The sequence below is a fragment of the Podarcis muralis genome, chromosome 5 (genome assembly GCF_964188315.1).
Source record: "Podarcis muralis chromosome 5, rPodMur119.hap1.1, whole genome shotgun sequence".
NCBI classification, from domain to species: domain Eukaryota; kingdom Metazoa; phylum Chordata; class Lepidosauria; order Squamata; family Lacertidae; genus Podarcis; species Podarcis muralis.
In genome coordinates this window covers 35,646,074-35,672,770 of record NC_135659.1, presented here as the reverse complement: position 1 = coordinate 35,672,770, position 26,697 = coordinate 35,646,074, and the positions used below count along the sequence as shown (strand labels likewise).

Here is a 26,697-nt window from a genome sequence, read left to right as displayed (position 1 = left end):
ATGATTACTTGCTAAGCTTGCCATTGCTTCCCATTCTCATGGGGTTTTATGACCAATCTACAAAGACTGACCTTTTTTTACACAACTGCAATTTTCTGCTTAAGGTAAAGGTAAAGTTACCCCTGCCCGTACGGGCCAGTCTTGCCAGACTCTAGGGTTGTGCGCTCATCTCACTCTATAGGCCGGGAGCCAGCGCTGTCCGCAGACACTTCCGGATCACGTGGCCAGTGTGACAAGCTGCATCTGGCGAGCCAGCGCAGCACACGGAACGCCATTTACCTTCCCGCTGGTAAGCGGTCCCTATTTATCTACTTGCACCCGGAGGTGATTTCGAACTGCTAGGTTGGCAGGCGCTGGGACCGAACGACGGGAGCGCACCCCGCCGTGGGGATTCGAACCGCTGACCATGTGATCGGCAAGTCCTAGGTGCTGCGGTTTTACCCACAGCGCCACCCGCATCCCAATTTTCTGCTTAAAGTCCTCCAAATATTGTATCTGTAAACCACTCCCTAATTCACATAATGTTGATTCAGAATGTGCTGAAGTGGGTCATTGAATGTGTCACCCAGTTGTTAGTTCTCAATTCAACACAAAGTTGATCATATCATTGTATTAAGTAAACTTGAGATTGCTCTTAATCTCTCTCGATCTCTCTCTTCTTGAAGCTCCCCCCCCACAAAGGCTTAGAGCAACAAAAGAACTCCAGAAAAATGGCACCAAGCAAACTACATCGTGTCAGAGATTCCACCCATCACTGACAGCCTGGATCTTAAAAGCCCTCTCCAACGATAGATCTCACAACATTTCCTAAAGTTGATTTTACTTTTATTCAGGTCAATCTTCAATCAAGACAGTTCCATAACAGAGAAGAAGCCAACCAATAAATTTCAAGATCCCTCCACAATGAAAGACAGAGTCAGGAATAAATACGCTCATTGATGACCTGGGAAGAGACCAGCTTTCTCCAAGCTGGTGCCCTCCAGGTGTTTTGGACTTCAATTCCTATTAGCCCCAGCCAGCTGATGGAATTTGTAGTCAAAAACGTCTGGAGGGCACCAGGTTGGAGAAGGCTGAAACAGACTAATTTGTCCATTCGGAACACAATGTAAGAAGTGCAAATACTTAAAATATTTCCTGCCTCTCTCAGCTCCCTGTTTCCTGCAACATTTTCTCATGCTAAGCAGTAATTTCTTTATTCTCACGTAACAAACATTACAGTTAGCCTGGAGTGCTGCTGAACTGCATCCCATGTGGGATCTCAGCTATTTCAAGGCCCCTGATAACAACAGCCACTAGAGGCTCAAAACACGATTGCAGGAATCCAAATGCTAAGTAGTTGTACACATGGTGATCAGCATGTGAGGCCATTTCAATGCTTGTTGTGTGCGCTGCAGCGTTTTCAGAAAAAGTTGGCTTTTGAGCTCTTGACTCTATTTTCTTCTATTTCTTTGTCAGAGAAACAGGTTGCACAAGGCCTTTCATGCCTAATATGCAGAAGGATGAGTTTGCAAGGAAAATACGTTTTGCTTCATAAAGCTCTTTCAGTGCATCCACTTCCAGTGAATAGATTGCCCTTTGCCCACTGCCCTGACTTTCAGATTTTTAGAATACATGGTAATGCTATTGAATCTTAAGGAAATGCAAATAGCAGTCATCTGTGGCAGAGATCCAAATCTCCCCTGTGTTGTTGTCATTTGGGGCCCTTCCAGGCTGTCATGATTTTCTGGTGGTACTGAATCACATACCAGCGAATCCAGGCTACACAATTATAGCTGATTGGGAGATATCTGGCAACAAACCCATTCTTGAGCAAGGTGATTGAGCGAGCGGTTGCTGAACAACTCCAGGCACGCCTGGAAGAAGCGGACCATTTGGATCCCTTCCAGTCGGGATTCAGGCCTCATCATGGGACTGAAACTGCCTTGGTCGCACTGGTTGATGATCTCCGGCGGGCTAGGGACAAAGGTGAGAGCTGTTTCCTAGTTCTTCTGGATCTCTCAGTGGTGTTTGATACCATCGACCATAACATCCTTCTGGACCGTCTTGAGGGGCTGGGAGCTGGGGGCACTGTCATACAGTGGTTCCGCTCCTTCCTCCTGGGTCGTGTTCAGAAAGTGGTGGTGGGGGATGAGTGTTCAGACCCCTGGGCTCTCACTTGTGGGGTGCCTCAGGGTTCTGTCCTCTCCCCCATGCTATTCAACATTTACATGCAGCCGCTGGGAGAGATCATCAGGAGGTTTGGGCTGGGTGTTCATCAGTATGCAGATGATACCCAGCTCTACCTCTCTTTTAAATCAGAACCAGTGAAGGCAGTGAAGGTCCTGTGTGAGTGTCTGGAGGCAGTTGGAGAATGGATGGCGGCTAACAGATTGAGGTTGAATCCTGACAAGACAGAAGTACTGTTTTTGGGGGACAGGAGGCGGGCAGGTGTGGAGGATTCCCTGGTCCTGAATGGGGTAACTGTGCCCCTGAAGGACCAGGTGCGTAGCCTGGGAGTCATTTTGGACTCACAGCTGTCCATGGAGGCACAGGTCAAATCTGTGTCCAGGGCAGCTGTTTACCAGCTCCATCTGGTACGTAGGCTGAGACCCTATCTGCCTGCGGACTGTCTCGCCAGAGTGATGCATGCTCTGGTTATCTCCCGCTTGGACTACTGCAATGCACTCTACGTGGGGCTACCTTTGAAGGTGACTCGGAAACTACAACTAATCCAGAATGTGGCAGCTAGACTGGTGACTGGGGGCGGCCGCCGAGACCATATAACACCAGTCTTGAAAGACCTACATTGGCTCCCAGTACGTTTCCGAGCACAATTCAAAGTGTTGGTGCTGACCTTTAAAGCCCTAAACGGCCTTGGTCCACTATACCTGAAGGAGCGTCTCCACCCCCATCGTTCTGCCCGGACGCTGAGGTCCAGCGCCGAGGGCCTTCTGGTGATTCCCTCATTGCGAGAAGCAAAGCTACAGGGAACCAGGCAGAGGGCCTTCTCGGTAGTGGCGCCCGCCCTGTGGAACGCCCTTCCAGCAGATGTCAAAGCGATAAACAACTACCTGACATTCAGAAGACATTCAGGGAAGTTTTTAATGTGTGATATTTTAGTGTATTTTTGGTTTCTATGGAAGCCGCCCAGAGTGGCTGGGGAGGCCCAGCCGGATGGGCGGGGTATAAATAATAAATTATTATTATTATTATTATTATTATTATTATTATTATTATTATTATTATTATTTCCCCCAAAGATTGGACTATATAAGGAAAGTGTCAATAAAATGCACCAGAAGGTGTGGAATAATGCTTGCTTTGATGCAATGTCAGCAAAATATTTGCAAACAAATCAAAATGAATGTTTAGAAGCATGCTTAGTAAAATCAAATAAAATCCTGTTGTCTTCTTAAAATGACTGCAAGTAATCTAAGGCCCCATCTGCACTAGACATTTAAAGCCATATCATGCCACTGTAAACAGTCATGGCCCCCCCCTAAAAAAAGAATAGGGGAACTGTAGTTTGTTGGGTGCGCTGGGAGTTGTTATAAGATCCTTATTGCCCTCAGAGAGCTACAATTCCCAGAGCTCCCTAGGAAGAGGAATTGGTTGTTAAACCACTCTGGGAATTGCAGCTCTGTGGGGGTGGAAATTTACTTCTTAAGAAAGACAGCTAAAAATTCAGAAAGGCTGCTGAAATATCTCTGAGGAGCCAAAGGCCCCAAAGGGAGTTGCTGTGAATATAGCCCTATTCTGAAGATGAGTATACGCAAGAAATTCAGGACGACTATCACAGCCACTATATGCCAGCCCCAGACAAGTTGTCCCCATGATTGAGGGGGCCCGGCACATGTTGTGTGTGTGTGTGTCACATTGTCCGGAGGAGGTGGCCACCAAAGCTGTGCCACAACTCAGCTCTTGGCCTCCTTCACCCCCTCAACATTGAGGGGACTGGCCCCTTTCCAACAAATATGGATGGGCCAAAGACACCTTGGCCCCCTAGAGTTGGCACACATGGCCCTAGACACCTACTTTACACAGCAGTTGTGCAATGAATAATTCACTCGAGGATACTGAAAAGGCCCATAATGACACACACATATAAAGGAGTACTTTCCTGAACACGCATTGATCACCCCTTTAAAATTTAAGATCCCAGTATCATTCTAAAGAGAGGGATATGTCCAACTTTTTCAAATGTGTGCCTATGATTGGCCTAGGAATCAGAGGATAGTTTCTTAAGGCTAGAATAAAAGCAAGTGGTCTTGGGTATGAAGCAATAAATCCCCCTCAAAGTGCACAGTTTCTCGTATTTTTGCAATTTAGCTGAATGGAACAATGAATTTAATAAAGTTTATTCTTTAGCTACTATGGATAATATATACTGGTATCCTTTTCTCTTAATAATCAAATTGCATTAAGGTAGAGGCTATTTACCAGATACGGAATGTAACTGAACAACAGGGAGACTATTTTAAAATAAGTACTAAAAAAAAAAAAAAAAAAAGCAACACCACCAAAACAGTATAGATGAATAATACTGGAATGATGATATTTAGAACAATGTTTTGGATTCTCTTTACTGCTTCCATTTTAATAGCAAGTTTCATGTATATTTTAACCACCAAAGAAATGAACCTCTGCAGCAAAGGCAGACATAGAAACTGTTTAAGCACTGTGCTGCTCAAAATAAGAAAAAGCTCCATGGGTATTGCAACCAATAAAACCAGCCATAATGCTTTTCTTCTCCCTTCACTGATGTTAAACACTGCAATAAGATAATGTCCTTACGATTTCCTAAATCTCCTCAATAAGGAGGATATTACCAACTTATTTAATTATTGAATCTCCTGTGACAGAGGAAGCTTTACTAGTAGCAGATCTAAGTCTACTGAATTATTTTCCTTTTCTCATTAAAGTGCTTTTGCTTAATAATAGCTGTAAGACCCAATTGGCAATAGAAAAGCAATGGCAAATACTGGCAGAAAGTTGGGATTGATAAGGGGCAGGTGTTATGTGATATTTATTTAGCACCAGAACTACACAATTTGTGGTCTAGTATTAGTTCGAGATTTTGTGCAGTCCTTGGATCACAAGACACCCTTACTGGACCCCTCCCCTGAGTATAGCCATCTCCTTTCTACTGGACACTGCACTTTCATGTGGTCTCCCTCTGAGTCAAGTCCACACCATTGCCAAGAAGTAGAAGGTAAGGCAAGTGGGTGGCTCCTGCCTGCTGCTTCTCATTTGAGATTTCCCCCTACAATCAAGCAGTATACGCCTCGCACCATGCCAAAAAACATGGGGCACCTTTGTCTGGCAGCGCTGAGGCCCATATTTGGGGACAGCAAAATACCGGGGAAGGTTATATGTGGGGGCACTGGTGGAGCCAATCCACCAGCAGCACACCTCCCTCCATGCTGCTCCACCCCTCATGGAAAACCACTGCCAGGAAGCTATGGTTGTGGTTCCACTCCACCAGATCAGCTTCTTCTAGTTTGGCTCACCTAAAGGTGGGGAGATGTAGAGAAAGAAACAGCGCAGAAGCAGACCCAGAAGGCTCTTGGGGGGAGGTCATTAGTGGTCCATTGATGGAATGTGAGCTTTGGCAGATACACCAAGCCCAAGATAGTTCTCCAGGCATGTAAAATATCTCGGTAGAGTCTCTGGTTTGTGGAGGGCAGGGCTGCTAAACCTGTGGGTAGCGGAGCTGTCATGCACTTCATGGACCAATCTACATGACTGTTAAGCTTTGTTTGCCTTGGTCTGATTTATAGATTTATTTACATTTCTGCCACTTTATTCCCAAAGGCAGGTCAGAATACATGCCAAAAGAGGACATAATCTCTTCTGCACGCACACTTGGAATGACAATATGAATCTGCCAGGGCAATGTAAGCACAAGGCATGCTTGCATGAGCCAACTACCTGTTTATACAATAGGATGTACTCGATGTTCAGCTAATGAGACTTTCCTTTACGCTATGCAGCTGTATAAATAGTGTCAGTTTACATGTTCCACCCCCTTCATATCTATTTCCTAGACTGGGCACACAGAGACCCCCCAGTCAGGATATGGCTTTTGTAACCCTTTTGTAGTCCTATGCTAAACATCTATCATGTTATGAAGACTGAACTCTTGGTGACAATATTGCACAATTGTTTGGCTCTGCTTTGAAAAAGCTGGGGTGGAGTTCACTGTGGGAGGCCAGTTCTTACTACCGGCAAACTTATCATAATAAGAAATCAGGTCAATTAAAACTATTTCACAATTACTGCCCAAAATCTCTCCAAGCTCGACTTGATGTCCACTTTAGAAAGAAATAGATCTGAGCTTCCTTTTCACTTAACAGCTACTGCCTGCGTTCCTGCCTCCGACTACTCTAGATGGAAAGTCATATTAACTTTGAAAAGTGTTCCTGTGAATAGACTTTCAAGTCAATACACATTTGAAGCTATTTGTTTTCCTATTTTCACTGTGGTTGTTATGGAAATAAGATTCTTTCTGCATGCACTATGAACTGCTTATGCAATAAGACTGCAGAACCGATATCACGTATTTGACTAAATTTTATATTAAACATTTATACCACATTGCTCTTGCCACTGCAATAAGGATAAATATCTAAATTTCAATCATTAAAATATTAGGTTTGTGATGCACTAGGAACAACCCTCCCTCCCTTGATTTTATACTGAGCATGACTCTAGCAAACATGTAATGAACATCTGCACAGTAAGATGGATCACACTGAAATTCTCCTCATCTGAATGTCTCCCCAGTTGTTAGGATTCTGAATGATCTGAAATTATTTTTTGAAGTTGTTTCCCATGCATTAGCAGGTTTTGTTCAGGTCTTTTGCGCATGCAAGCTTTGCGGCAGTTTTTGGTTATGTCTTTTTCTCCCTTGCTTGTGGTTGATGTGCAGAAGCACATCTGGGCCACAGTTAACACACTGCAGAAAGAGGAATACTGATGTAATCATTCCATCACATTGAAGATTTCTTTTGTGCACTGGTTTGCAATCAGGGTGCATTGGTAGTTGTGCACATTGGTATAATAAGTAACAGGAAAAGGATGCGAACTGAAAACTATGAGAGGCTGTTCATGTGCAAGCACTGAAATTTATTTTAAGAATTTGTCCAAGATATACCAGAAAGAGGAAAAGCTGAATGCAGGGCATCTAATATTTGTGGAAAGTGGGTTATAAGATGTTTTTGGTTTTGTTTTACTATGTATTTTGTTTCCGCATTTTGTATTTTCATGTTGTGAACTTCAGATGAAGGGCAGGAGACAAATGTAGTAAATAATAATAAATGAAATCAATCTAGGATGAATCTATGGAAAAATAATGGAATTGAAGGAGGGAAGGGTATATCTGCTCATACCTAGACTGTAGCTTTCTGTATCCCAAGTTCAGTAATAAATAAAAATGTCCCTGGAAAGTACATTTGGCATGATAAATATAAAGCTAAATATAAAGCCAGTGTTGATCACTCAGTTATTCCCATCAGAATAATGGAGAGATGGGCACCAATTTCAATTCAAGACCTCTTGCGTGAGATGTGTGAGGATTGTCCTAGAATAATAAGACCCTTAGTTGTCTATGGTGACATTATATGCATTGCCCCTCTAGCTTTTCTTTATATAGATACCTAAAGGATCACTTCAGTATGTCATCCTACAAACACCAAAGACTGCATCTGAATGAACATTGACAGCAAAGGAAATAACATCACTATTAAGTTTTTTGTTAAGAATATTTGTATCCTATCTTTCCAGTGGAATATTGCTCAAGGCTGCTGGCAATAAAAAGAAAAATAATCAGTATGACAAAATTAAAAAAAACCACACACACAATAATCAATTTTTTAAAAAAGATACACCAGCAATATCACTCACCAAACAAATAAACAGCCCTAAAAATGCAGACAAAACTCTAAGCAGAAGAACACAAAACTGGCAAGCCAAGCTGGCCAAGCTAGTCAAAACAGAAGAGTGTTTTGAAGGATGGCTGTGTTTTGGTTCACATGTTGTTCCAGAAAGTATGAATTGGATAGGTTCGGCTTTAAATGTGCACTGAATCTCCAGTCATGGTCCAGATGTTGCCATAGCCAAAGTGTCCAATGCTTAGCTGGGACGCGGGTGGTGCTGTGGGTTAAACCACAGAGCCTAGGACTTGCTGACCAGAAGGTCGGCGGTTCGAATCCCCGCGACGGGGTGAGCTCCCGTTGCTCGGTCCCTGCTCCTGCCAACCTAGCAGTTCGAAAGCACATCAAGTGCAAGTAGATAAATAGGTACCGCTCCGGCGGGAAGGTAAATGGCGTTTCCGTGCGCTGCTCTGGTTCACCAGAAGCGGCTTAGTCATGCTGACCACATGACCCGGAAGCTGTACGCCGGCTCCCTCGGCCAATAAAGCGAGATGAGTGCCGCAACCCCAGAGTCGGTCACGACTGGACCTAATGGTCACGGGTCCCTTTACCTTTACCCAATGCTTAGCAGTAAAGAAACTGGGACCTTTGACATAACATAGGAAGCTGTCTAATGCTGAGTCAGGCCATTCGTCCATCTATCTCAATATTGTCTATACTGACTTGTAGTAGCACTCCAGATTTCAGGCAGGGTTTTCTCTCAGCTCTATCTGGATATTTTGGGGGGTTGATACTGGAACCTGTGTTCATAGCAGATGTTCTGCCACTGAGACGCAGCTCTTCCACCAAAGCTGCAAAACACTGCACATTAAAAAGTACTATGAATACCATTAGTAATAGAAGTGAATTGAAGGAGCTATAGGTAATCAGAGGTTACATTACCTAGGCTATATTATTCTGTTTTGGTGAACTCCTTTTTGAATAGATCAATGTCAGCACAATTGTCGTTTTTGTATGAGTGTTATGTGCCAGGGCCAGTGGAATAGCAAAGCATCTGTTCTTCCACTTAAGTGTCCAGGATGTGATTTCAGAAATAATCTTCCCCTTGCTACTTTTTTGAGCGAGCAACAATGTGACCTTGCTGTCTGAGTCATTTCTCTTCCCTTCTCTGAGCAAAGCTGGTATGAGACACATTTTCTTTCCAAAGAAATCTAGGCTCTTTGCAAGAAACATATATTAAATAAAGATATATGCTAGTCACTGCTGAAGCTTATGTCCACTCTCAAAATAACTTGTTTAGATGGCTGGCCATGTGAACAGCCTTCATTATGAATAAAGCATCAAAACCGCTGCATATCCACTCGGGCTATTCTTTCAAATTGCAGCACCCATTACATGGCTGCCTTTAAAGTAAGCAAAGATTGGATTCAACTGTTTGGGAGAAAATAGCCATTTATTGTGGTGTGTGTTTTGGGGGCAAGTTTCATTTTCCTTCTTGCAAAAACAAGATCTTTGTGTCTAGGTAACAAATGTGCAACATTAAATCATAACAAAAAGAATTGAGTTCTCACTTTGGCTTGTACAAAACTGTTCTGTACATGTGGATTTAAGCTTGAGTTTCATTGTTTTTAACAGGCTGTTCGAAGACTGACCATACGTATCTTACAATGGATATAGTCCTGCAGAGAGGGCTAAAATCCTGATGCAATCAATGAGCGGATGGGGCTTGGGATAGCGTGCTCCATCCTTGACCTCCATGAACTATTTGTGTACAAATTTTTGTGTGTGTGCAAGCTGTGTGTATGCTGTCTTCATGTGATCTATGCCCTACACCAAATGCAGACAACATTACACCCACTCCAAGCATAAAAGGAAAAGAACCCATTAATCATCTCCGCAGTGGTGAAACGACACACATGGAGGAGGCAAAGGTGTTTTTAAAACCATATAATTAATTAAAACCTTGCGTAAATAGAACAAGCCACTGTTTGCATCTCTTTCCAGAAGTCTGCAGGGATCTACAGTAGCTATCAAAAAGAGTCACTAAAGTACTCCAAAAAATGAGAGGATCAAACAAGTTACAGCCAATTATTCTCCTGCTATTGCCATACAGCGGTGGGTGGGGGTAAATGTGACCAAACTGAAAGCAGCATGGCCACAATAAACCTTATCCATGACAGTTAGTCTTCCCAAGGAGGAAACTATAGCCAGAATAAACCAAATTTAAGGACACAGCTAAGCCAGGATGGATGAGGACAGATGATATGGAAGACAGGTGATAGACCTGCTGCCCTTTCACAATGAAAAGTTGAGGTAGTTTTTAGATCCTTTTAACTCAATGGTTGCATGACTCAATCCATTAAGAACTATAAAGCATTCTGGATGCAGTAGAGGGTTGTGTATTTTCGTTAATATCAATATAAAGAAATCTGTACTGAATCTATTGAAAATAAGTACAGCCCTGAGTTTCTGTTCTTCTATGTTTATAGTCAGTGATGACACGAATACTCCAAACTCTTACATAGGCTATCATGCAACTGAAGTAATTCCCATAAGATCCCACTTTTCAACAACGGAGGCAGATTATTAAGTTTCCTCATCCTCCAAGCAAAACAAAACCAGCAGTTTCCTTCCCACACTATGGGAAGAGTTCAAGGTGAAAGAACAAATTTGTTCCAAACATCTATTGTTTCCTTTGACCTTCCAATATACATAGAACCCATTATTGCAGCTACCATTGCCACAGAATCAGTTTGTATTAGAAACTGTCTACTCCACAAGTTGTGTACTGTCTTTTCAAACCGTAGGCTGTAATTCTCCAAAGTGGCATGTTCAAGCTGTAGTGGGAGATGGCTAGAGGCAAAGAGAAAGGGGTTTGGAAATGAGCTTTTAGAAGAAGAGTCTATGCATAACCCCAAATCAAGCCCCATCTTAAAACAAGAAAAAGGAGTGCCATTAAGTGGATTAGTTAGGAAAAGATTTTGGCAAACTCCAATTACCTCATTTATAGGCTGTGCTTTTTTTTGGGGGGGGGGGATGGTGTGCTGGTACACATACCTTGATAAATGTAATGTGGGAGCCAGCACAAAATGACTGCCATGAGCATCAAAGAAAGAGGTGGTGGTACTCTGTACAGTAGCCCAATAACACTGCGTTAGATAATTGTTTAAAGCATAAGAACCTAGTGCATCCAAGTTTTAAAAATGCCTTCAGGTGGTATAGTGTGGAGTACAGCTAGCTAAGAAATTTATATTCTCCTTTTGAAACTGGCAGTCATATTTCAAGATCAAAAGTTGCTTTATGAAAAAAGTGGCACCTTCAAGAATATGTTTCAGAGTGGAACAGTGCTCCTGTTCAGGGTTCCAGACAAGCACACACTTTTCTGAGAATACTCTATTCCATCCCTTCTACCCCTCAATTTTCCCCTTTCTCTCCCTGACAAACAGTTAGCAATCTGTACCCACTCAGCGTTCTTAGTCATCATTAGGATTTTGGGGTTTTTTAAACGCCCCCCCCCATATTTTTCCCCTCCTCAATTTTTATTTTATTTCGCATTTGCATCAGGGTTCCCCTGAGCATGCTGATGCCTTCTCTTTGTATGTGGATGATTAGGCTTGCCATATGTTAGGAAAATCCCTGACATGCCCTGATTTTCAGGTGTAAAAATGGCATCTGGGTGAATTTTGCCATTTTGGCTGCAGCAGGACAGGCATTTGGAGAATGAGTTCATTGCTCATAGATATTTTGAAAACTGTATTCGTGCACATACAATCAAATGAGCATGCATAACACCTTCTGCTTACACACTCGTTGACTTCATTTCAGATCTGGAAACTATGGAAATAGTACTACTTGCTGCATACGGACATTGAAATGGCTCTTCTTTACACTGCTATTTGTCAATGGAACAATATGTTTCTCAGGTAGGTACAAGATAAACCTGATGTTCGGTTAATACATTTATGATTTCTTAAGCAAATCCTAGAACATCCTCTTTAAACTTAATCTGATTGACTCAAGAAGTAGAAAACAGACACTTCCCTTCGGAAATGGAACAACAATTGGCAAAAGGTTAAAGATGTTGAATTACAGAGATGTGCCTGAATCTATACGAATAGCAGAACGATTATAGAAAATTGTGGGTTCTTTTCAAAGAAACAGGAGCTGGCTTTTCTGTATCATGTCTTGTTATACAATTTAGAATGCTCCTATGGCAGCAGAATAATGAGCAGAGCATCCCTGTGTTTTGAAGTCCTACCGTGTTCAATATGACTCACTTCTTAGTTCAGGGGAAGTCAGCACTGATGCCTTTCAGAATCCAGTTGTTGTTCTGTGGCTCTCAGCAAGCCTGGTCATTGAACATGTTGACTGGTGTTGATGGGAACTGGAGTCCAAAAACATCTGAAGGGGGCAGCATAGTAGCTATCCCTGTCCTAGTTAATGTATTTAGGACTGCAGCTTAAAAGGGCAAATTTAGGGAAGACTCTTATTCAACTTCCCTCTATTCTCAAACTGAAAAAGCAGTTGTAGCTGAAGAATGCTTTACCAACTCTAGCTTCTCCTGTAGGTGGATGAACTGTGCCAATCCTACAAGACTAACAGGATTCATAGGTAAAGGTAAAGGGACCCCTGACCATTAGGTCTAGTCGCAGACGACTCTGGGGTCGCAGTGCTCATCTCGCTTTATTGGCTGAGGGAGCCGGCATACAGCTTCCAGGTCATGTGGCCAGCATGACTAAGCCGCTTCTGGCGAACCAGAGCAGCGCACGGAAATGTCGTTTACCTTCCTGCCAGAGCGGTACCTATTTATCTACTTGCACTTTGATGTGCTTTTGAACTGCTAGGTTGGCAGGAGCTGGGACCGAGCAATGGGAGCTCACCCCGTCGTGGGGATTTGAACCGCCGACCTCCTGATCGGCAAGTCCTAGGCTCTGTGGTTTAACCCACAGCGCTACCCATGTCCCTAACAGGATTCATATGGCATTGCAAATGTGCAATCCCTCATGTTGTGGCAATGTAACTACATTAAGTTAAATTGAAGAAAGCAGAAATGTTTGTAGTAATTGGCAAGGGGTAGGTGTGAAGAACGAAGACATCTGAAAATTAACATTCAAAAACAACATTTAATTTCTAAAGTGAGGATGTAGTGAAAATTATCTATTTCCCCTGGATTCCCTAAATTGCAAGTCATTCATTTTTTAAAAGTCAAATCTAAAACTATTTTATTTAATGGTGGCTACGGAGTCTAAATTGCAACCTGTACTCAGACATTGCTTATCATTTAGGCAGTGGTAGTTCGTGTCCATTGGGACTGGTAGGGTAGGAGAGAGGAAGGCCAACAGTAGGTGGAGCCATAGCCAAAAATAGGCAGATCCAACCATTTTTAGCATTGTTCCTTCTTAGTTCAATAGAAGCAACATATCTTCAAGAATAAGCTGCAGTATTGGATAAGGAGTATGGAAAGCTTTTTTCAGCCTGAAGGCCACATTCTCATATGGAAAACCTTTCACAGGCCACATGCCAGAAGTGGGTGGGGCAGAGACAAAAGTGGGCAGAATCATAAATCCACATGATACCTTTTATTCAGTAGACTAGTTTCTACATGGACTGTCTTCTATCTGCAAGCAAGAGGCATTATTAGAGTTGTGTGTCAAGGCCCCCGAGCCACCCCCCCAGGAGAATAAAGACACAAGGACACAGAATTTTAAGTTATTGTTAATGCACGAGGCTGAAAGGGAAGCCTCAGAGTTGCACCGCAGCTTAAATTGGCCCTAACCACGCCCCTGAAGCGACTTGATTGGTCGCCTGGCTACATGGTGTGGCCGCGGTCTCCCCTAGAATGACGCGGGATGCCGTCCCATCCGCCCGCTGAGTGGGGTGGCCAGGAGGCCTGACTGCAACCCGTCCCCACAAAAAAGTGGAGCCGATTTCAAGGACACATTCCAGCCAAGCAGAAACATTCAAAGAGGGTGTGAGGCCAGGCCAGTAGAAGAAGTGATTGGGAAGGGAGTGTGGTCTGAGGCAAATACCCCAGGTCAGATGGAGAGGCTTGGGGGGCTACATTCAGCTCCCAGGCCTGAGGTTCCTTACTCAAACACCTTGTTTTTCCTTTGTGTTGCAAGGCTAATGAACCAACTTTCACTGTGCAGTTATCATTTGCTTCTAATTTCCTGCAAGCTTCCCTTCATAAATAATGTGAGCGCAAAAAATAAACTTGACTTTTTCAGCCTATCTAGTTTCCTATGAGGGAAACTGGATTGGTTCACCTATTCTGCCAAAGTAAACATCACCCAAATTCTTAAACCTGAAGGGGTCCTCCTGTGCCCTTCTTAGGGATAAGTGGCCCTGTCAATTATGATTCCTCTCTGTTCACTACATTTCCACATCAGTTTGTGCCATTTGTTTTAAAAAGTTGCCATGAAAATCAACCAGCATTTTAGTGCAAATCTCTCCAAATATACAAAATTTTGTATGCAATTTTGCTTAATGTATATTTTCACTAAGCAATTTTTCCCTGATACAAAAACGCATTGTATGTTCTTACCACACACACACACACAGGCATTTTAATGCAATCTTTACTCTAGTATATGTGTTTATGCAAACTGAATTGAATTTCTTCCCCATCCCTAGGCCTCGTCTTGAAAACATTTCCTGAGACAAAGTAACTAGCTCCAAACTGTAAGAATTTACTTTTCTGAAACTCAGAGCTGTGGCTTAGCCAGGCTGTTTAATTAAGTGAAAGAGAGTGGGACCGACTACTGCACTTTGGCAATTTGGAAGTCCTGTGTTTTATTATGATAAAAATCATAAGAGGCCTTTACGTAGTTCAGGACTCTGTTTTTATTTCAATGTTATCTAAAAGAACCATTTCTACTAAACTTCCTGAAGATGTGGTTTTAAAAAAGTAAAATAAACACACACACACACACAGAGAGAGAGAGAGAGAGAGAAAAGAAAGAAAGAAAGAAAGAAAGAAAGAAAGAAAGAAAGAAAGGGGAGAGTCAGTCTTTGGTCTTTGTATCACTTGGTTATCTTGAAGGACTTATTGCCTCATATTTAATAAACCACTTTGCTGTGTGTTGCTTAACTGGTAAGCAGCTATTGAGTTAAAATCAGAAGACTGCTATAAAATCAAACTGTCCCCTTTTTGTCTTCCAAGTAAGGAATGTTCTAATTGACCTATTGAGGGCCGCCTTCTCAACTGCAACTCTTTTTGTAGATGCTGATAAAATTCCAAGCATGCAGGGAACCCTTACAAGAGTCTGTCTGAACTCAGGTTGAGAAGAGAATTAGTGTGAAGAGCCTCCATAATCACTAGCTTTCGGAATGCTTTTACAGTTCCATGCTGTGGAGCTATGCCTCGGGCCAGACTTGGCAAGAACCAGCTTGTAACCTCAGGCTAAGGTGATGTGAGCTAGGTTAGACATTCAGCCCACATGTTTCTCATAAGAGAAAGACCAGACATATCATAGAAAGAAGATATTAAGAGCTGCTTGATACTGAGTCACACCAGTGTGGTCCTTCTACCTTAGCATCATCTACACTGAGTGGTAGAGGCTCTCCCAGGGAAGTCATGCAGAGAGAGAATGCTTTCCCAGCTTACAATCTTTAGATCCTTCAAGATCTTAGAACATATTCTTTATGTGCTCCAAGAAAATATACTTTGTGTGTATATCACCGAGTTCTGGTTACACATACAAATTAAAGAACAAAAATATTCAAATCCTACTATTTTCTATCATAACTAGTCAACTTATTGAAATACAGTGGTACCTCAGGTTACATACGCTTCAGGTTACAGACTCCGCTAACCCAGAAATAGTACCTCGGGTTAAGAACTTTGCTTCAGGATGAGAACAGAAATCGTGTTCCGGTAGTGCGGCGGCAGCAGGAGGCCCCATTAGCTAAAGTAGTGCTTCAGGTTAAGAACAGTTTCAGGTTAAGAATGGCCCTCCAGAACAAATTAAGTACTTAACCCGAGGTACCACTGTACTTATTTTTTATTGATTCAGTTGCGTCCTAATACTCAAAATAGTTATGCCAGGGACAAAAGCAAAGTATCTGCTTGAATTTATTGGGTCTCTTTCCTGTGTATGCGTTGTTGTTTTTTCCTCTCAGCTTCTTCCATTCTCCATTTTGTTGCAGTCTAAGTTTGTTCAGCATTGCAGAGCTTGTCTGCAAAGCTACACTAGCCATCACCAACAAGCACACACTGACTTCTCTCAAGTTTCAGCTTCCTTCTGTGAGAGCTCTGCTGCTCCTGTTTCCAGTGACGAGTCACCAGCTAGCTTAATTCAGATCAGCTTCTGCCAGAGTGAAACTTTTTAAAGGTAACCTCTTTAGAGTATTCCAAATACAATGAATTCAAACATACATTTTATGTACATTAAATGTATAACTTTGACCTAGATCACATGCATGCAATACATGGCATGCCCCCAAAGAATTCTGTAAACTATAGTTTGCCCCACAACTCTCAGCACACTTAACAGACTACAGTTCCCAGGATTGTTTGGGGGAAGCTGGGTGCTTAAAATATATGGTGTCTATGTGATCATAGTGTTGGGTGGGGTCTTGTAGGCCATCTTCCTCAATGCAGAGCGCCCCCAACAGTTGGCTATCCATCTCTGTTTGAAGATCTAAGCTAGGGCAAAGAGATCCAGCTTTTTGAAGTTCCAGCTACAGCAAAGTCATCACCCCTACAACTAATTGGTTGCACTGTAAACTGTCAATAAATTTATCCTAATGCTCAATTGAAATCGACCCTGGTGTAACTTAGGGTCCATTATATATAGCCCTACCTTCTGGATTAGGAGAGAACAAGTCCTTGCCTTTTTACAAGGCAACAGTCCTTCAGGAATTTGAAAAGCACTATCTTAATACTTGCTGAAAACACATTGTATTCCAGTGGAATCAGTTAACACTTTAAGTTTTGCAGGGGCGGTCTTTGGTAATATGGCATGTGAGTGAAGACAAAATTTTGTGGCTCCCCTCTTAAATATTTCTTATGTTCACAATAATTCCTTTGGGTGCAGTTGCTTTTTAATGGATCTTTTCAGTAGGTACCTGTATAAATATTATTATTATTCCTACTACTTTTGTGCTTCCATGGCTAGGCACCCTGTACGTGGGAACTGCCTACACTGCCCTAAACCCAACACTGAGTTTTGAGAGATCTTAAAGTTAGATAAACTGACTTGATTGGTATTTGGAAGGGCGGGGGGGGGGAGTTCTGAGTTTTCATGTATTATGTGCAGCCTGTGCTTTTCAAAATATCTTTGCTGTGTCTGGGAAATCATTGTAGCAGGACAGCTGTGGTTACATATACACAGGCTGTACAATTACTTCAAAAACTCTGGCAAATATAATTGCTGTGCAGTTGGAAAGGAGAGACATGATGGCCTTTCAGAGCCCCAACTTTATATGGCACTATAGCTGGATGAGCTGCTAGTGTGGAGATTGATTCATCTCTCAGAGTGTAAATTGCGACTGACGTTTACAAGGGATTCTTGTGGCTATTGTCTCTTCCCCTTCCTGCCTGCCGGCCTGTGCAGAACAAACAGCTCAGCTTCATTGTCCTGCCATATTTTAGAAAGTTAAAGTAAACACTGTGATCACGCTGTTTACTTCAATATTGTGCCAGCAAAACAGCAAATTGGCAGTCAGCAGTCATCAGGCAGCCAGCAGTAAAACTATACAACAGTACCGGAAAGCTGCAAGTATGTCAGCCTTTTTTATCCCTAATATAGGAGGGGAAATTCCCAAACATTGCATTTCTTTGTCACCTACTGTTATTCAGTCGAGTCTGAATTATTTTTCTGGATCTGGGTTATCTGCTGCACGGAAGTTCCATTTCTCTGTAATTTAGATGTGGTTTATATTCATACCTAAAGCCAGTGGCGTAGCGTGGGGGGTGCAGGGGGGGGGCGGCCGCACCGGGCGCAACATCTGGGGTTAGGGCAAATCCACAGGTTAGGGGGCGCAAATCCACGGGTTAGGGGGCGCAAATCCATGGGTTAGGGGGCGCAAATTACTTGCCTTGCCCCGGGTGCTGACAACCCACGCTACGCCACTGCCTAAAGCTGTAATTGCAATTTAAAGAAGCAGCTCAGTCCTCTAATCTGAATTTGTCATCTGACTCCTTACCATCCTCTTTCACATCCAACATCACCATCAGCTTTCTTCATGATTTTAGCAAACGCACGAACACACACATTATCCACAGCAATCCTCCTAAAAATCTGCACCTATGAGATTTGGGTGGCCTTGTTTTCCCTATTATGTATGACAGGGATGGGGAACCTCTGGCCCTCCAGATTATGTTGGACTCCGAATCCCATAAACCCCAGTCAGCACAACCAGTGGCAAGGGATGATGAGAGTTGTAGTCCAACAACGTCTGGAAGGACAAAGGTTTTCCACCCCTGTTTAATAATAATAATAATAATAATAATAATAATAATAATAATAATTTATTATTTATACCCCACCCTTCTGGCTGGGCTTCCCCAGCCACTCTGGGCGGCTTCCAAAAGAATATTAAAATACTATAATACATCAAACATTAAAAGCTTCCCGAAACAGGGCTGCCTTCAGATGTCTTCTAAAAGCCTGGTAGTTGTTGTTCTCTTTGACATCTGGTGGGAGGGTGTTCCACAGGGAAGGCGCCACTACCAAGAAGGCCGTCTGCCCTGGTTCCCAATATTGTGAGCAGTGTTGGCTTTCTAGAGCATTGAACAGGAGTCTTTCCATCCTGAAAACTGAACCATACCTCCCTGGTGCATTTGGCAACTTTAGCAATCACCACATTAAAAGAATAACGATAAGATTAGGATATATTTATTCATGGCTCATCTTACAACATTTGTTTAAATGTGACCTTTGCTGGTGTCTTTGGCTTCATCTGCTCTTTTTATATTTTTGATAACTGCCTTTTTAAAAATGCTTTTTAAAAATTTGCAGCATGGTGCTGCAGAACTTGCACAATAATTTTTAAAATAAAATTTGCTATTAGCTGCAAAAATGTTGAGATCTGTTCTTAAGATCGAAAAAATGAGAATCTCGGAGAAACAAAAAAGACAGATCCTTCCATCTCTACTCAGAGGAGACTCATTGCAATGAATGGGCCTATGTTAGTCATGCCCTTTCATTTCACTGAGTCTGCTCTGAATGATGTTAACATGGAACACAGCACATTGATCTTTAGATCCCATTCCCTACTTGAATTATCCTACTCGACAAAGTTCCTTTCATGGACAATCTGGAGAAGACAGATTGCGTTATTGAATCACTGTCTCTTTAAAGAGTAAAAACCAGTTTCATAGCAGTATACACATTAAATGAATTAAACTGACAACTGTCAGTTCAACCTCTTTTTGCTTTCAGAAAAACCATACAGATCCTTTGTTTAAAAAAGGTTGAATGTTACTTCTGAAACCAATAGCTACTACAGCTTCCTTGATTATATCAACACAAAGCTCCAGAGTTAAGAGTGGAGAAGGGAGGTATTTAAATAACATCATTAAGGATATCATTAAAAGCCAGCTATTACTGAACAGGTGCAAAATTGTTAAATTGCTGCTAATGACAGCAACAGTGAGCGTTGCCACCTCTCTAACTAACATGCTTGCACTGTGTGTGTCATTTGGCGAGCTGCGGCTTATATGCGTACATGAAAGAGAATCTGCATTGATGATAACAGAAGGACTGTTGTACTAGCAAGCAAACGTTATAAATTGAAGAGTAACAGGCATTTATCTCCAGAAGCCCTTCCTAGGAAAAAAGTAGAGGAGAAACACTCACACTCCAAGATCTAACATATCATTAAGTCACAGCATTGCTCCACTTATGTTAGCTTCAAGCTAATAACTAACCTGACTATCTTTTAATCCTTTTAAGATCTTATCCAATTAAAAGCAGATGGTAAATATGTTCTTAGAAGACTACAAAGAAGATTAGCTGAGTTGTGCGATCCACTGCCTTAAAAAAATGCCCTTTTTTTGCTTCCCAATAATATTTCCTGCACCACCAATGAAAACCAACGAATGAACGAATGATTTCCACTATGCAAAAAGTGGAAATAACATTACCCCATTCTTTCCTCCGCTTCTCCCTCCACAAAATCACAATGCCCACGATAACAGTGTCTCACACCAAATGTAACCAACCTGTAGAAAAGACTATGAATTGAAAACAGATATGCTATATGTAGCTTTGTTATTCCTGAAATTTTTTCAGTAAAAACCATTTACCGAAATTTCCTACTATCTTACCCACCTTCACCCAGAAAGCTTGGGCAACTGCTGGGGCTCATGAACTCTGCCAGGGACCACCATTGATGTGGGCCCTGGGAGCCACCAACCTATATAACTCACTATGGGGTACTGTGGGGAAATTTAAAATGGTGTCCTGGAGTTCTCTAATGCAGGAGACAATTCACCTTGCCAAAGCCAGTGAAGATGTTCTTGACCATAAACCACAATAAAACAGTGACCAAACAACAAAAAAACACAGTATATCCAAAATAAAAGAGACAAAGGCTAGGCAAACAGAAACAGTTCAATGGGATTTACTCCCAGTTAAGTGCACATAATTCATCCTTTAAAGTAGTGTGAGAAGAATGAAATAATCTCTAACTAGCACCTAAAAACAAGTAACCTTGGGAAAGTACCCACAGCCACCACTGAAAGGGCTTTGTCTTCAGTCACTACCTACTATCAGAGCAATCCCAATCTCCGTCATGCCATGCTTGGGCAGGGCAGATGGTTTGAAATGACCAGAGGTGTCCATTTGCCCAGAGGCAGCAAATTTCAAAGGCCAGATTTTGTATGCTTAAATTTTAAACTAGCAGTGTGTGTGCGTGTGCGCGCGTGCGTGCAGTGCTTTTTTCTGGGGGGGTACGCATTTTGTGAATCTTTGTACTTTTGTTCATTTACTGTATTTATTTACCCCGATTTGAATTTGATTTGTTGATTTTCTTGAATCAAAATGACGGTACCCCTAAATATTTTTTTAAGAAAAAACACACACACTCTCTCTCTGTGTAATGTATCACATTTGTTAATGTTAGTTTAAAACTTCCCACAATCCAGGAGCTTCAGATTTCAATGCTCTACAACTCCCATAATCTCTGACCATTGGCCATGCTGACGGGAGGGGCACAGCTCAGTCATTCCTGGTTTCATGGAATAATTAAGCATGTATTTGGCTTGCATTAGTTCTTTTGCTGTGTGACAGAAGACCCCACCCCCTCTTCCCTTTCACACAGTGGTGAATATAAGGGATTTGGAGTAGTAACAAATTCATGTGATCACATGAAAATTAAAGACTCATCACTTGATAAACGCGTTTCTCAATGACAGGAACATGATATGAAAAATTGCTTTCAGGGTAACTCCATTCCAATAAAATCCATTCCAGTCAGCCATGTAGGCTACCACACGAATATAGTAATTGTCCTCTCCTTTTCCGTTATAAACAGAGATTAGACTGACTATGACAGTATTTCACCTTCTAGAAACAGCGTCATTTTGTGTAATATTCCCCCCCCCATACCTTTGTCACTATCAGATTTCTAGAAGCTATGAATACACAGGCAACCTAAAACTCATTTATCTTTCCATAATTTTTATTTCATGTGTTTGTGTGTATGCCTGTTGACTAAACTTGGCCCAAGGAGATGGATTAATACAGTTAGATGATTTACTGTTCTGTCCTTGATCCTGTCATGTCTGGATAGCTCAGTTGGTTAGAATATAGTCCTGACTGCAGGTTTGATCCCCGTACAGGACAGCTGCATATTCCTGCATTGCAGGGGGTTGGAATAGATGATCCTCAGGGTCCCTTCTAACTCTACAATTCTATGATTCAATGTGTTTTGGGAGGGCCATTTCGTCCACCTTGGGCTCTTTTCTTTTGTCCACGCAAAAGTCTGTTTAGGAATGCATAGTTGAGTATTAGTATTCACGGAAAATGGAAATTATTTCAGTATTTATGGATAAGGAATGGGTGTAGGGGCAACATGCTGTATCCCAACCAATGCACATTAATTTGAATGTCTGGAATGGATCCCTGTAGCTCCCCATATATTTATTATTCACAGATACTGAAGAACTAAAACATCGGACATTTAAAAACAAATGGGTCAATATGGTTTGGGGGGTCATGAACAGAAAAGCTTGCAATCCTCTGGGCACTTTCCTGGGAGCAGGCCTCATTGAACAAGGTATGACTTTTGTCTGAGTAAGAAAGCACAGGCTTGCTCTGGCAGGGAAACAACAGTGGAGCAAGTATGAATGGAACTCCCCACGGAGGACTTTCTCTCATCATTTTTCACTTTCCATTTTTATTTAGGTGAAATCCAGTGAGAACCTGGTGGGACCCCTCTAAGAACGTGAGCTACTTTCATCCATTGCATTTGATCTTCCTGTGAAATCCCCTCAGGTATTCTACATGAAGGCAAACTCTCAAAAATTAATGCTTTAAGTGAGGGGAAAGAGAGAGGGATCAACACCAACAGTTGGAGACCATCCTGACTTCCTAACCTGAGTCCTCCTATCCGGGGCTCTATTCGAAAGAAGCAAAGAAAGAGGAGATGCATCAAAATGATGCTAACAATCAAACTTCATCAAATAAGAGAGTCGTTATAGAAGACTGAAAAAGCCCCACATTTCTTTTGAGAGATGTTGGCTCGGTAGGATATCCGAAGCAATCTTCAACTGAAATAAATCAAGCCTTTCAGTATTTTGTACAAACTACAGTCATACCTTGGATCCCGAACACTTTGGCACTCAGACGTTTTGGTTCCCAAACGCCGCAAACCCGGAAGTGAGTGTTCCATTTTGTGAACTTTTTTTGGAACCCAAACGACCAACGGGGCTACCCTGGCTTCCGATTGGCTGCAGGAGCTTCCTGCAGCCAATCAGAAGCTGCGTGTTGGTTTCTGAATGTTTTGGACTTCCGGAACTGATTCTGTTAGACTTCCAAGGTATGACTGTATATAGAATCAGAGTTGGAAGAGACCACAAGGGCCACCCGCTGCAATGCAGAAATATTTTACCCAGTGTGGGGCTTGAACCCATGACTCAGAGATGAAAAGTCTTAAGCTCTACCAACTGAGCTATCCCAGGCTTCATTTGTTAAAGTTTTTCAAAGAACAGTTTTGAGGCTGTGCAACCCTCCCCCCCCCCCACTTTCTTCGTCTCATGACTTTTGTTGCTACCTAGCCATTTAGCCTCAGGGATCCAGCCAGCTAGCCAGAGCCCACACCAGAATACTCTATTCCATTCCCACTCCATCTTTTCTGCTTTTCCTTTCCAAGTGACTCTCCCCGCCCCCATGGCCACTGAGCATGCTAATTCCTCATTGATTTGTTTGGGTGTCTGTGGGTTAAACCACAGAGCCTAGGACTTGCCGATCAGAAGGATGGCGGTTCGAATCCCCGTGACGGGGTGAGCTCCCGTTGCTCGGTCCCTGCTCCTGCCCACCTAGCAGTTCGAAAGCACGTCAAAGTGCAAGTAGATAAATAGGTACCGCTCCAGCGGGAAGGTAAACACCGTTTCCGTGTGCTGTTCTGGTTCACCAGAAGCAGCTTAGTCATGCTGTACGCCGGCTCCCTTGGCCAGTAAAGAGAGAGGAGCACCGCAACTCCAGAGTCGGTCATGACTGGACCTAATGGTCAGGGGTCCCTTTACCCTTTACCTTTATATGTGTGTGAACATTAATGTCTTAATTATATTTTAAAATATTTCTCATACTCTGCAAACCCTAGAGTTTCCCAGAGCATGCACATTCCACCTTGGCTTTTTTCTTTCACAGGTCCCACCTGGGTCCCAATCCTGTCAGCGCTCACTACCTGAGCTCACTAGCAAAGGGAGATACTTTGGTGACAAATTTAGTTTCCCACAAGTCATTCAAAAATGCAGGAATTCCAGGAACAAAGTCTAAAATAATCATGTGACCTTCCTGTGTCTACATCTACAAATCATGCTGGAATGACAAGGTTGTCAGAAGAAGAGATTGCTAAAGATAACCCAATAAAATAAAATAAATAATGATTTGTAAGAAACACCATGAATATTAGCTTGCTTACCATAACATCCATTTCTGTCTGGTTTCTCTATGCCGGGCCCACTGAATCCTGGGCTACAAAAACAGCCTTGGCGTCCATTACGAACTTCACATTTTGCACGCTCATCACATGGGATGGTACAGTTCTGGGAGGAGTAGCTACTGTCCAGCAGTGTGGACATGAACACTAAATGGAATTTAAAAGAAATGTGAGTTTGGCCTTTGTAGTTGTTGAGTTCTGAAATCAGTTTTAGGCAAACACATTTGGGACAAAATAAAATTGGCATTAAGTTGAAAAATCTTATTGCTAAAGAGTCCTGTTGAACAAGGCTTGGAAACAAAATTATTACTGCTGAATGAATGATTTAAGCTCAAATATCTAGGCCTTCAAGTATGTGGATTTGTCTTCAAAAGCATCAGCCTTCAAGTGCGTTCAGTAAACACAAAAATACTGCACATCAAACAAAGCTCCACAGTATTTTTAAATAAATTATAAGTGTTAAATTCTACCATGTTTCCCTGCACAGGGCAAAAGTGGCAAATAGTTCTTAGTCCAAAGAACACAACAGAGGAGACAAAAAACATTGTGCATCTGCAGGACACCTCCCCTCCCCACAACAAGCATTTTAACATTACTTTTTAATAGCACTAGTCCAACAATGTAACTTCATGGAAGATTACATTTACACACAATAGCAGTATCATTTCGGAACACTTTCCCCATTTTTCAAGGCTACAGTATGACTATCTGAGCTATTTGCTTCATCTTGAGTGTGATAATGGAGCCCAGGCCGATTTTCAAATTCTCCTTACGTCTGGTGATTGCAACGAGTTTCAGCATTATGAAAGTTTGCTTTTGAAAACATTAAGTATAAATTCATTTCCCCGTAATGGCAACCTTTATTACTATTTCACATAAGCCACTCTGAGCTTCCCTTTCTCTCCCTGAAGAGTGGCAAATCTATTTTCTGAATAAATAAATAAATGCATTAACACAAAGGAAAAGGAAACAGAATGCAAACAACACAGACCAAGCCATTTACTCAGACGAAATCCCTGTAACTTCAGGGGAGCTTACTATCTTTTAAGGGTGCTTAGGATTGCAGCCTAAACTTCATAAAGTAAGCAGTTGTTGGACAATATTCTCCTAACCCTAATATTACTTTCTAATATTTGAATCACCATCTTAGTGCTTTATGTCCAAGATTAATTACTGGAGGAAAAACAAGAAGTAGCTTTCTATGAATAATAATGTCCAAAAACATTTTAAAGGTCATGATTATACAACTTTGTAAATATATAATTCTGTTCCCTTCCTCTATTACATTATGCATTATTTATGTGCTTCTTCCCTACAGAAAACCTCTTATTATTATTTCCGAATCTGGCCATCTGTGAGATGTGGCCTTGGTTTAACAAACTGGATAATATTCACATTCACCACTGCCGCCACCAATGCAATAGCATTTCTGTCTTCTCAAGGTCAGAATTCATTTGAGCTCACGGGATTTTTGCCGTCAACTTCTATGCATGCCAGTCTTCTGCAGTCATTGGAGTTTCTTTGCCAAGGTGGGTCTGACAAATCTAGCAACTTCCAAAGCTGGACCTGAGAAACTACTTGAGATACAGACCATTGGTCCATCCCAGTCCTACTAGAAGGTGCCGGGGATGCTCTATTACTGTGCTTTGGGTGCCCCACATCTCCCAAACTTTCTCTTCCCTATTTCCACACCCTGCCCACCAGTTTTGTCTCTTACATCCAGCTTAACCATTCATGAAATAAAATTACCTACCTAGGACCAGTAGAAGTTTCATGGGTGGTGCTTCTAAGAAGTGCTCAGTCTTGAATCCCTTTGTAACAAAATATCTGGTCTGGCTGGAAAATGTTTGATCGTGTGCAAAAGGGTTGCACATGCCCATTAGAAGAGGGGATCGCGGCGAAACGCCAAAGCTCTTTATTCTGCCATTTGCCTGTCCGTATGCTTCTTCAAATATTTAGAGGGAAGGATGAAGTGAGCTAAAATGCTGAACAGCAAATCAGCTGGAGAGCGAAGGAAAGGAACTGTGTAGAAAGTTTGATCAAACAGATGAATGAATATGAGTGAGGATAGGCGCAGGAGGCAGGCATGAGTACAGAGTTTGAGGAGATGGAGCGTTAGGGACCAACAAGAAGATTTAAGAAAGATACAGGGATAGAACCAAAGACTGAGGATAGCACAGTGGATGGAGATCACAATGGACTTGGAAAGCTGTGGGGAGTAGACCAGGAATGAAAAATGAGCATTAAGAAATGGTGAGGTAGTTACCAGGATCCCACCAGCCTTGCCTGAAGTAGGTTGAGCAAATCAGAATTCTAGCACCCCAAAAGAGTTGGTGAAATCTGTAGTTTGCTTCCGTGTCGACTGCTTTCCTTGGCTATCCAGAGATGTCCCAATCGCAGTCTGAAATTCGGTCACTTTAAGAGCAGCAGCATGAGAAGGAGGCACAGGAAATCCACTGAGATTTCTTTTGTGTGGAAAACAAAGATATAAAGCCATGGGAGGAAGGAGGCAGGAAGCCAAATGTGCAGCAAGGAATTTCAGGACCAGCAGGGAGGCTCAAAGCAGGGAGGTACATGTTAAGGCCCTAAAGGGGTGATGTAATCATAATTAGAGGATAAGTGGCAAAGAATATTGGGGGTGGGGAGAAGATGAATTTTGCTACACCTAACAGAGAAGGGGGGGGGGGGGGTATGGCAACATAATGCAGGCAATAACATGTCCAGTCTCTTTCAC

General features: G+C 42.3%; 1 protein-coding gene across 2 annotated transcripts in view; it reads right to left on the bottom strand.

Moving 5' to 3' along the window:
• ADGRL4 (adhesion G protein-coupled receptor L4) overlaps positions 1–26,422 on the bottom strand; it is an 88,000-nt gene extending 61,578 nt beyond the window's left edge. Inside the window, exons 1-3 of one of the 2 annotated variants that reach the window (XM_077928551.1) lie at positions 26,230–26,422; positions 25,717–25,908; positions 23,946–24,110 (exon numbers count right to left, since the gene is read on the bottom strand). In XM_077928551.1, coding sequence (XP_077784677.1) covers positions 23,946–24,110; positions 25,717–25,843 — 292 coding nt within the window. In that variant the 5' untranslated portion in view covers positions 25,844–25,908; positions 26,230–26,422. Of the gene's footprint in view, positions 1–23,945; positions 24,111–25,716 lie in introns of both variants that reach the window. The other variant, XM_028733001.2, reaches the window with a different exon arrangement.
• Between the last annotated feature and the right edge of the window lie 275 nt (positions 26,423–26,697).